This window comes from Ictalurus furcatus, chromosome 4, assembly GCF_023375685.1.
Source record: "Ictalurus furcatus strain D&B chromosome 4, Billie_1.0, whole genome shotgun sequence".
Lineage (NCBI taxonomy): Eukaryota > Metazoa > Chordata > Actinopteri > Siluriformes > Ictaluridae > Ictalurus > Ictalurus furcatus.
The window spans coordinates 22,653,609-22,665,911 of NC_071258.1; the positions used below are offsets into that span (position 1 = coordinate 22,653,609).

The window sequence follows — 12,303 nt, forward strand, 5'->3', positions numbered from 1 at the left end:
CAGGGCATGCAGTTCAGTCACACATGCAGGAGGTTTTTGTTTTCATGTGGGCACGAGGAATATCTCTCAGGAGAGATGAAGTTTGCAGGACAAACAAAGACCACATTGCCTGATGCACAGTGTTTATTCAGGACATGCTGACATTGCTGGCATTTCTACTTTTGGGGTCCCCCCCCCCCAAGTCTTTTCCAGTGTTTCTGGGGGCACATTGGTAGTATTCATATTTAATAAAATAAACAAATAAAAGTTTGGGCCACGACCACTCTGGGTATAAATCCCCATACGGATATAGATGTGAATATCTAGAGCACTGAACAGACCCAGGTACTGTGCTACACCCTTAACATACACCACTTTATTAGGAACACCTGTACAGCATAAAATCATGTAGATGCACCTTAAGAGCTGCAGTTAACGTTCACATCAAATATCAGAAAGGTGACCACTTTGACCATGGCATGCTTGTGCCAGATGGGCTGGTTTGAGTATTTCAAAAACTGCTAATCTCTTGGGATTGCCATGCACAACAGACTCTAGAGTTTTACACAGAATGGGGTGAAAAACAAAAACAAAAACAACATGAAGTAAACGGAAGTTCTGCGCGGAAAAGTGGCAGGAGAATGTATATTATGATGTGTAGCACAGCTGTGGGTAGGCTTGAACTCCGGCAGACTTTACACACACACACACCTGGAAGAACCAAGGCGAAGCTTGTCGCTGCACATCGCGCGCGCTGCTACAGGACGTGGAATGCAGAGCTCGAGCACCGGACATGCGCAGACAAACAGAATGAGCGCCTCGCGCAGCCTCAGGGCGAGTTTCAGCCACTCCCATGAAGAGTGATAAAGTGAGTTACAGGTAACTAACTTACCTGCATTTATAGCCTACATAAACAACGAATAATAACAACAACAACAACAACAATAATAATAAGCATACGTATTACACACTTCCCAAAAGTTAAAGTGTATATATATATATATATATATATATATATATATATATATATATATATATATATATCCAACCAACAAACAAAACCAAAAAAACATTGAATAAGAGTTTACACGACTCAACCAGTCACGTTAAAATACCGAAACCAAAGCCCGGTTTTATCATTGTTTTAAAACCAGTATTTAGTCTCCATGAGCGAGAAAGTTCAATAAAAACCGTCAGACAAACAGCACGTTTTCCACAGACACACATTCACACTGAACTGCAAACAAACAAACAAAAACCCGGTATGACTGTACTAACCAGTACGCTAACACAAACCGTAAGCGCCTCGGTTAACTGTACACACTGTATACACTGTACAGAGCGGTTTGGGACGTGGCCACTCTGTAACCGTCTAATCCACCGCTTTCAGGCTTTCACTGCTGAATATCCGGTCCACACACACACACACACACACACACACACACACACACACACACATTTATTTCCACTTACACGCTACCAACACGGTAAACTGTGCGATACACTTGGGTGAAAGTGTGTGTTGAGGTGTGTTTGTGCAGAAGCTGAAACTCCGCTGTGTGTGTGTAGGGACAAGAATAACATAAGCAATAATACAACTCAGCTTTAGCTGCTTTACCTCATTATTCAGTTGCTCCGCGCTGCTCCGAGTCCCAAACCGAGAAAAGTCAACAAAACAGTGCCGATAATAAGGAGCACTTCCTCATCTATCCTGCCTCCGAAGCGTTGAACGGGTTTCTCGTCTCGGAGCACACACTCAGTTTCCTGGTTTGGGAGAAAAAGGGGCTGGAAGAGTGGAGCCTGTCAACTCCAATCAGGATTTGCCACTCACCCCCTTATCTCTCCCTCTATCTCTCCCTCTTTCGGCGCCCTAAATAGTACTGTACACAACTGAAGTGCATAAATGTTCCTCAGACTCCCCTCTACACCTCCATTCCCCTCCTGTGGCAGTCTCTCTCCAGTCGCTGAACTCTGAATCTCCAAATCTCCACAAACCCGCTCTGTCATTAACGGTTAAAGCTAGTCAGAGCTACAGTAAGCCATTACTCCCGCCCTGTCCCGTCTCCCTCCTCCCTCCTCCGTCTCGCCCTGAGGAAAAACGCCCCGCCTTCCCAGACACCCGCCCCGCCCTCACAGACACCCGCCCCGCCCATCTCCACATAATACTGTAGTATTCTTTTTTGCACCATATGTTATATTCCTTGAGAAACAACATTTTAATCAATGTATACAAGCAATACAGAGGGATAACAATAAAACCCACTTGACACTTGACTTGAAATACAGTTATCGATCACAGTTAACTGATCAGCACCTGTCCACTGTGCTGCAAATTTCAACATCAAAAATGACACCAGACTTTACTGCTCTTGCAAAAAGAGGTGACCAGCATTATTGTTCACAACAACGTTTAAAAAAAAAAAAAAGACTAGTGAATGAATGGTGCAGGCATGTGTGACTCCCCTTTGTTTAATTACATCTTTAACGCTTCAGTGTTCATCTTTTAAAAAGTCTAACTCCATGTATATAATTAAATGTGTTCGTGTTGTTATTCTGATTTATAAATCTTGCGATATTCTTATTTCTGCTATTTTGTTATTTATAATATTGTTGCTGTTATTATTACAGTTATAATACTTCTGTAATTATTCAGAACCACCACTGTCTTACAATCGTTAAAAATCCAACATACTTACCATTTTTGAAAAAAAAAAAATCCCTTTATATTCAGACAATGGTCAGCTGTCAGTTGTCATATTAAGCCTTACACTACCCTACAGTCCCAAATTTATAAATCAGAAAAATCTAATGGCACCTGGATTACTTTACTGTAATCAGTGTGGCCCTTGGTCTAAGAAGTTTGCCCACCTCTGCTGTTGACCTTCACATTTTATAAACTGTTGTAATAAACAAAATAAATGGTTTTTTTTTTTTGCTTGGTTTTAGTTTCAGGTTCAATGTGTGTTTTAGGCCAGCAGATGAAGCAATAACCCCTTATATGAAGCTTTTTAGCACAGAAGTTTTCAGGTCGCTGCCAGAAAGGAGGATTTGGGAGTTAGATTGATAAGAATCATGAAAAATGACTGTTTCCATTTCATATGCAAAGCTTGCATGGAATCAGGATTAATTACCCTAACAGCTGCTCTGAAACTAACATACAAAATGGTAAGTTAAGTAATGCTAAGGGTTTGTGTTGCTATGTTCATTGATTTTCTATTTCTGAAATAGAAAAACGAAGAACAAATATTTCAAAAAGATGATGAATTGTTTAAAGCTAATAGCATTGTTTCACTATTCTCAATCATTTTTAGAACATGATTAAAAATCTAGCTGTAAGGAATAAGTCCTTGCATTGAAGGTGACTGGTGACACTTGCCACTAAACTCAACTCAGTACTAATCAACACACAATAAACCCAACTCAACCCCACTCAACACACCACTAAACCCAACTCAGCCCGACTCACCACACCACTAAAACCAACCCAGTACCACTCAACACTCCACTAAACCCAACTCAGCCCCACTCAACATGCACTTAAACGCAACTCAGTACTGCTCAACACACCACTAAACCCAACTTAGCACCACTTGCCACATCACTAAACCCAAATCAGTACCACTTAACCCACCACTAAACCCAACTCAGCACCACTCGAACCGCCACTAAAACCACCACTAGAGCATTACCCAGTTTAATTTCTACGAACGTTCAAGCTGTGTTTTGGCAGCTGGTAGCTTGTCAGGCCAAGCAAGATTTTTCAGAAGGGAAGGGAGAGAAAAGATTTAGAGATAAGATCAGAGATTGTGCTTGGCTCATTAAGAGAAAAGGCTGTTAAGAGTTTATATGGGGTTAAGAACAACATCACTGTATTTGTGTGAAGGGGAGATTGTATGCAGATACGGGTGACACAGCTGTATGTTTCAATTAAAGCAGATGATAGATACCAGCTTTAATAAAGTTGAGGAACATGTAAAGAATACTGAGTAACTTCCTCCCTACTTAATTCTGACAAGTAAAAGTACCTCTACTAGGGCCACAGGCAGCTAGAAGAAAGCTTTCTGTTTATTTATCTGATTCTGATTTTTCAGTTCAGTTATGTGTAGCAGTGAAAGACGTGATTACTGACTACAGTCTGTCATTTGATGCTCATGTACATAATATTATGACATTACATGATACAGAAAAATGAGTTCACACTTTTATTACCACTAGGTTGTACTATTGTAGTGCTTTGCTGTCTGGATGTTCCAGCAACTGAATAAATAAGCTTATTCCAGGACACAGCTACCAGACTCCTTAATAGAATCAGAAACCTTTAAATCTAGGTTAAAAAGATTTGTTTATTCAGGCATTTTTAAATAATCCTACTCATAGGAAAATTTGCTGATCTGGTGGGTTCATGGACATAGAGATTTATAGTAAACTGGGATCACTGGGATCACATTTTCCCCATTCTCATGTTTGATGTGAATATCAGCTGTAGCTCTAGGTCCATACCTGCATGATTTTGTGTGTTGTGCTACTGCCACAATTAGACTGACTTCTGACATTAAGTCAGCATTTAATTCATAAAAAGCAATCCCCTGCTAATTGTTTTATTTTATTTTATTTTTTTTACTGGAGAGTTCAAGTGATGTAATGCAGTAATGTTTAGTTTAAATGAGGGTTTTGCTTGTTTCCATTTTTTATTGTATTTGTGCGCCATTTATATATGTACATTATATTTATAGTTACATTTACGGCATTTGGCAGACACCCTTATCTAGAGCGACTTACAGAAGTCTCAATCAATAAATGCATCCTGATACTGGTTCACTAGTTCACAGACTAAGAATACCGTCAGTCTTAAAACTCTGTTGTGAGGTAATATAGTAAGAAAAACACACAGACAACACAATTTTTTTTTATGAAGTGCCAATATAAGTACTACACTTGTGCCCAAAAGTCTGCATACCCCTTGCAGAATCTGCTAGCAGAAGTTTATTAAGTCGCTAAGAAAACCCGTTTGGAAATCTGACTTGCGGTTTGGAAAAGCACGTTTGTGTTTGGATGCACCTGCTGTTAGGAAATTTACAGACTTTATACCAGCCGCCGAAGATCCTGGGGAGGAGGAGCTTCCTGAACATGGTTGAACATGGGAATCATTCAAATGTCGAACCCACCTAACTATTAAAGGCCTAATCGTGAAGGAAGAAAAAAAAAGTTTAATCTTACCTAATGCACCCAATAAATGTAATGTTGCTAACTCAGAGAAAGTAATCAAAGTCTGTCAATTTTTTACCTTTTGGAGCTTTTAGAAATTCTTTTTGGTTATACAGTTGTGCCCAAAAGTTTGCATACCCCTTGCAGAATCTGCTAAATCTTAATACTGTTACAAAATAAGAGGGATCATAATTTTTTATTTAGTACTGTCCTGAATAAGCTAGTTCACATAACAAATGTTTACATATAGTCCAAAAGACAAGATAATAGCTGAATTTATAAAAATGACCCCATTCAAAAATGTACATACCCTTAATTCATAATACTGTGTGTCGTTACCTGGATGATCAACGACTGTTTTTATGTTTTGTGATGGTTGTTCATGAATCCCTTGTTTGCCCTGAGCAGTTAAACTGCCCACTTTTCTTCAAAAAATCCTCCAGGTCCTGCACATTCTTTGTTTGTCCTTTATGTGTGTATCCACAGATTCAGTCAAAAGGAAATTATAATAATTATTATTATAAGTAGTAGTAGTAGTAGTTCCATTCCAATACATTTTTTACTTTTGGGGGTTTTTTTTTAGATAAAATGCTATTATTCAAGTTGAAATTACTTGTTAATTGTATTAATACAAATTAATTGTATGATTCTAACATACAATGCCCACAGAAGTTGTTGGAGATGGAGGTGGTTATTAAAACATTGGAAAAGATTTGAACCATCTTAAGAACACTGTGAAATCCATTATAACAAAGTGCAAAAAAAAAAAATAATAGCACAACTTGGATACTACCAAGATAAGGCCAAACTGAGTGCTCAATTACAATTACCAGATAAGTGTCCAAGAGTCCAGCTACAACACTGTAGAAGCTACAGAATTCACTGACTGAAATAGGAGAACCTGTGCAGACTTCAACAATATCATCAGCACTTCACAGATCTGGCCTCTATGGAAGAGTGGCCAGAAGAAAGTCTTTCTGAGAAAGACCATGTTAGAATTTCTGAGAGCTTGTGAAAAAAAGATTTTATGGTCTGATGAGAAGTTGAACCATTTGGTGTAAAGCCAAAGCATTATGTTTATTGCAAACCAAATACAGCCCAATACCCAGGTAACACCATTCCTGTGATCAAGCATGGTGGTGGTAGCATTGGACTGGAAAGCTTGTTGCCATCAGAGGCAACATGGATAGACCAAAAACCTGTATAAGCAAATTATTGAGGAGAAGCTGTAGATATAGCTGTATATATGTCCCAACAGAACAATGAGCCAAAGCACAGAGCAAAAACTACAAAGGAATGGCTTGAAAAAAAGGTTTGTATATTGGAATGGCAGAGTCAAAGCCCGGTTTTTTCCAATTGAAAATCTGTGGCATGACCTGAAAATTGCTGTCCACCAACATTCTCCATTTAATTTTGGCAGAGTTGGAGATCATTTGCATTGAGTAATGGGAGGAAATGCCAAAATCAAAATGTGCAAAGCTCATAGACACACCTGACACAACTCAATTCTGTAACTGCTGCATAAGGACAATGCACCAAGTATTTTTAAATAATTCTGAGAACATCTAAATACTTTATGTACTTTTATTTCTGTAGAGACTTCTGGTATGCTTAATTATGTTGCAATACAGCAGAAAGAGAAATAGGTGGGGTTGGGATTGAGTACTTTCTGGTGGCACTGTATTACTCAACATATTACTGAGAGTTCACACGAGATAAGGTGAATATTTCACATTGTATCTCTCATTCAGCTCACACACCTTCGAATTTATATATGTAGTGGCACAGTCATCTAAGGTGTCTCCTTACAGATCACATGATCAGTCATGATCTAAATCACACTTCATCTCTAATCAACTCTCACTCTCTCAAACACAGACACAAATACAGTTTTATGGAGGTCATTCCTAACTCTGCACTCGGACAGGGGGACAGAAATCATACACGATTTAAATTTTCCACTTTTTTTTCCTAACAAAACTAAATAAAAGCAATCCACAGATGAATTGCCTTAGATTATGGTCATTCAAAAGGCTCACCACTGCTTTAGAGTTATATCATAAAACTATTTTAGTTCTCTAATGAATTGTGGACTGAACCATACAAAATTTCACTGCAAAACTTCTGCCACATGCATTGGTGCTCTGTGGCACCAACACAAATGGTTAAATAGTTCAGCAGAAAATATCACTTTACATCAGATTCTCACCTGTTTATAATGAGATCTCATTTACAGCTTCATCTTGGTACCATAAATCAGAGAGACCAATACACTGACAGGCAAGTCGAGACACCTACTTGTTCGATGTTCCACTTTTTTTAATTCCTAGGCCGTACAGGATTTCACAGCGGGTTTTTTTGTGCTTGTTGCGGCCAAAAATGCTTAATTTCACTGCAGCTTTTTTCAAAATTAGTGTTTTTTTGGGCAGAAAACTACTTGAATTGGTGAAATTGCTATTGCAGGAAATCGTTTTGCACGGTCTTTCACAGTGGTGTTTGTTGGCAAAGGAGACCTTTCAGCTGTACTCATGATCTATGCACATGAATCAAAGAGGGCTTTGGCTTAATGCACGTTGTGATGATGCGTTTTCCAAAAGGAAAAGGACAAGCAAATAGTGGTACGGACAGAGGAAAGTAACCGAGAGGTGGTGACTTACATGTGGTAAGAACTTTGAAAAGAGAAACAAAAGAAACAGGAAGTGATTGTAAATACAAAACATTTATTCAGAATACAAACCAGTCAAAATGACACAATCGGTATTACTGTTCCACACCAAGTCTCTCACTGAGAGCAAGCCACCAGAGTGTGTGTGTGTACGTGTGTGTGTACGTGTGTGTGTACGTGTGTGTGTACGTGTGTGTGTATACGTGTGTGTATACATGTATGATCTATTTGCCGGCGATCAGAGGATTCCTCAGCACCACGATGACCGAGTCTCCTCTCAGAAACATCTTGGAGATGTAACGGTCTTTATTCACTGGTTTGGACTTCTTCTTTCCTTTCCCGCTCTTGGGTACCTCAGTCCACATTTCCTTTACGTTCTCCAGGACCATGTTACAGTGTCTACATGCACACAAACACACAGAGTGAGACTGGACAAGAAATACAACATCCTCTTCCATCACCACACAGACTGGCTCAGACACAGTTCAATACAAAAAAAAAAAACCCACAGAAGCAAATGATCAATATGGGAAGAACAACTGCACTGCACATAGGCCCAAAAATGTAGACAGACAAATTTATAGAAAGATTGACGTACACTCAGATAGACAATACGGACAGAGTGATGGATGGATAGATTGAGTAATGAATAAACAGACAGGGACAGTAAATCTGTTCTTTATGCAAGCTGTAGGATAGAGATGCGCATCAAGCCCAGGAACCTAGGTAACTCAGAACTCATGGGCACACATTTTTATTTTTACTCGTTACAAATAAACATGGGAGCGTACTATTTATAGTATCAGATTTACAGACAGATCACCTTGCTAGTCTATTTACACAATTTTTTTAACAGACCAGTCAGTCCTTTTCAATAATTGGCAATTATAATTGATAAAGTATTTATCCATTCATTTCAATCTTTACCCTTTTAAAGCTATATAATCAATCCCAATGTGTTGCACGATATATCTACAGATAGGAAAGTATAGAGAAGTCTCTCAACCATTCTGTGGTAGGAGACAAAAATGACAGATACACCCGTTACAATGCATGGTCTACAGGTGAACGGCTCCCCCAAACCAAAACAGGCCACACAATTCATTGGCGTGTAGGTAGATTCGGGTCACCCAAACACGTGGCAAATGCTGCACCCAAAAAATTTAATTCTGGCAAGTTCCTATGCGTATAACATATCCTGTTGAAGATGCTAGGATGACTGCCTGTAGCTATAGCAGTAACTCCTTTGGGTCTACTGGAAGTAAGAGGAATCGGAAGTGGGTTGTCAGTCTGTGCATAGCCTCCAAATACCTCAGCATTGCCTGAGTCTTAGTGAGAGAGGCACCAGCTTCAGCTCAGTGCAGATATAAAGCTCTTCTCACAAAAGGGTCCTCTTGGTGCACAACTGGAGAGAGATGATCACCACAGATGCCAGTGTGGCATAGAAGGCATGTGGCTCAACCAGCTGGAACTGAAGATGATCCATCTAGCACTCAAGTACCTCTGATCTGTTCTGATGCACTGGCCTGTTTGGACAACTCTATGACAGTCAGATACATCAACCACCAGGGTGGCATAAAGCAGAGACGGTTTATCACAAATACGTCTCAAACTTGTTCATCACCCAGAATCTTGAGTTTCGGTTGGAACACTCAAGTAGGCTTTTCTTTAAAGTGGTTGCCCATGAATTTCTCTGCGTTACAAGTAAAAGGACATAGATCAAATGCCCTTAGTCATTCATCAACATGGGGAAGATTAGAGTGTACACAAATGTGTTGTCCTTCATAAATCATGCTACACCTATGAAAAATAGCTACATGCCCAAGAACGTCCATATCCACTGTTAAGGCAATAATTAGGTTTAAAACAACCTGAGCTGTTATGAACATGCCTCATTTTTAATAGTCAGCTGCAGGAGTCCAACTAGCAGGTGGGTTAGAAAGAGCTGAGAGGTCTGGGGTAAAAGAGCAGGGGAGAGAGTGAGGACCCATCACACTAGCATGTGATAAGCCCCTCATGCTGCTTGAAGTTTGTCTCTTGTGGAAAACGACGTATTAAATTAAACTAATCTTCGTGATACCTGGTAGTTTGATTTGTTGGGTGCTAGGCTTTGTACTAGATTCATCTGCAATTTGGCAAGGCAAACTATCTATACACAAACTCACCAGAGGCATCAACCAACTCTGCTACTTCCTTACAAGCTTTATTTTTCGTCATAATGCCTCTTTACACACCTACTGAGAGGTACATGGCAGGATAAGTTGAAACCACTGTTAAGTTCTTCTCGGTTTTTGATCATTAAACAGTAAATGGGAACTAACCGCAGGTGAGAACTCGCATAACTTTAAAAACATCAGACCACACGCGCCATCGGATTGGTCCGAGGAATCATTCAAGCCAGGCGTTTGGTTTTGTTGCTTTACCGCGTCATACCTAATTGAGGAAAGCTCAACTATTAAGTCGCTTGTCATGCAATTGCTTTGTCGCTTGCTGTAGCTGCTGAAATCACGACTCTTGTGTCGCACACGTACATAGAAAATTAGTGGTCACCCCTCATATACTAATGAGATCGTAAGGTAGGTAGAAGGTTATTTCCATCATATATGTTGGTCGTGTAAATCACACCTAAAATATTTGTAATAAATAAACAAAAACAAACATGATAACACCCACCCTACAGGAACACACTCTCCACACTGGCAGTGGAGTCAGTGTGAAATCAGGGCGTTGTATTCAGTAGTGTAAGATCACGAAGGCCCTCATTACCTGTCGAAGGCTTTGACTCGCCCCAGTAGCTTCTTGTTGTTGCGGCAGTTGATAAGCACCTGCGTGTTGTTCTTGACGGACTGCGTGAGGACGGACAGCGGCCCGGTGTTAAACTCCTCCTCCTCACGCTTCTGCAGCTCCTCAGGGGTCATCTCCGACTTCGGCTTGTTCAATAGACTCCTACACCACCACAACATGAATTAAAACACAAGCTCAGCAAGGGTCAATATCAGCTTGTGGTTCATGGGAATAAAGATGAATAGTTACTGTGCTCAAATAAGAAATCTCAACTCTGCAGAGGTATTTGAATTAAAAACTACTGAAACAGAGAGGCAGGAATCAAACAGGTGAAAACTGGTAACGCTTTTTTTTTTTTGCCTAATATCATGTACCTTTATTTCCAAGTTCAAATACTGACAGAGGGTAAACGATGTTTTGCCTTTTCAAAATGGTATTACAGGAAAGTCCAGCGAAGATACCCATGAGACTGAGTGAATATTTGTTTAGTGATCAGCTATCTCTCTCTCTCTCTCTCTCTCTCTCTCCCCATCCATCATGAGAGAAATAGGCTACTTATTGATAATTGAGTAGATGTTGTTGCAGCTTGCAGGAATGAATGAATGAATTGTTACCCAACAAATATCTAGCGATTCAACAGTAAACCATAAAGAGTACGTATCTACCAATTAGTAACTAAAATGATCTAATTAGCATTACTAATAATTTAACAACACACAGCTAGCGGTGTTGCTAAACACAACCTACACAGCTACTGTAGCCTTTATGTGTTAGCCACCGCTTTAATTAAACTAACTCTCAGAATGATACTTGCTGCACGGTGACTGTGGGAAAGACACAGATAAACTTACATTTTGTTTTGTCCTCTGTTACAGCTCGAACAGATAAAGCAAGTAGCAGATCTGCTAACACGCTGACTGAACGTATGTGATGGCGCCACTTCCGGTTCTAAACCGCCTCAATCAAAACTCTTTCCGGGTGAATCTCCTCCTCTGCTTTTTGATGCGTGGATGCTTAAAGGTGCAATATATATATTATTATTCTTTAGTTGTATAAATAATCTGGAAGATATGTAGATCATATATGTACAACATGAAGATACGTAGAACATTATGAAAACAATGGATTAAGCCACGGGCTTAGCAAAACTAAGAAAATGACTTCCGGTCTGGGAGGGCGGAAATCAGGGGCTGGATTCACAAAACATACTTAAGAATAAAATTCTTCTTAACTGCCATTTCTTCTTATATTCTAACTTAAGAAAAAAAGTTAAGAATATTTTATATTCCACAAAAATGAAAGTTCTTTTTTTTCTTCTTAAAATTGTTCCTAAGACAAAACTTAAGAAAAATTAATAAATTTGGAAGCATGTTATTGAAAATCTTCTTACGGCCAGGATAACTGCCAATTTGTCGAAAATCCCCAAAGTGTACAAAATTTGATGAATTTATTATGGTGTTTCAAATATTAAACGTGACAAAATGATAAAACTTGCAACATTAATAAATTTTGTACAACTACTGCAATATTTGACTTATATAAACTAGCATACTTGGCAATATAGACTTCCCACAAACTCAATAACGTATCTGACACATATTCTGAGAGATAATTTGCAGCGGAAAACAAAAAGGTCCTCTCCCCTTCCCATGATACTGCAAATAATGGTT

General features: G+C 39.3%; 2 protein-coding genes across 5 annotated transcripts in view; both read right to left on the reverse strand.

Moving 5' to 3' along the window:
- The window catches only part of vaspb (vasodilator stimulated phosphoprotein b), a 45,334-nt gene extending 43,300 nt beyond the window's left edge, over positions 1 to 2,034 (reverse strand). For 2 of the 3 annotated variants that reach the window (XM_053623342.1, XM_053623343.1), the window contains exon 1: positions 1,598 to 2,034. In XM_053623342.1, coding sequence (XP_053479317.1) covers positions 1,598 to 1,602 — 5 coding nt within the window. In that variant the 5' untranslated portion in view covers positions 1,603 to 2,034. The remainder of the gene's footprint in view (positions 1 to 1,597) is intronic. The other variant, XM_053623341.1, reaches the window with a different exon arrangement.
- Positions 2,035 to 7,884: 5,850 nt separating this feature from the next.
- snrpd2 (small nuclear ribonucleoprotein D2 polypeptide) lies at positions 7,885 to 11,609 on the reverse strand. Of its 2 annotated transcripts, XM_053623346.1 has the most exons (3): positions 11,485 to 11,609; positions 10,616 to 10,795; positions 7,885 to 8,248 (listed from the first exon to the last, which is right to left on the reverse strand). In XM_053623346.1, coding segments are annotated over exons 1-3 (357 nt in total). In that variant the 5' UTR covers positions 11,487 to 11,609; the 3' UTR covers positions 7,885 to 8,073. The 2 variants fall into 2 exon arrangements, with proteins under 2 accessions (XP_053479321.1, XP_053479320.1); XM_053623345.1 differs by lacking the exon at positions 11,485 to 11,609 and having other exon boundaries at positions 10,616 to 10,810.
- Between the last annotated feature and the right edge of the window lie 694 nt (positions 11,610 to 12,303).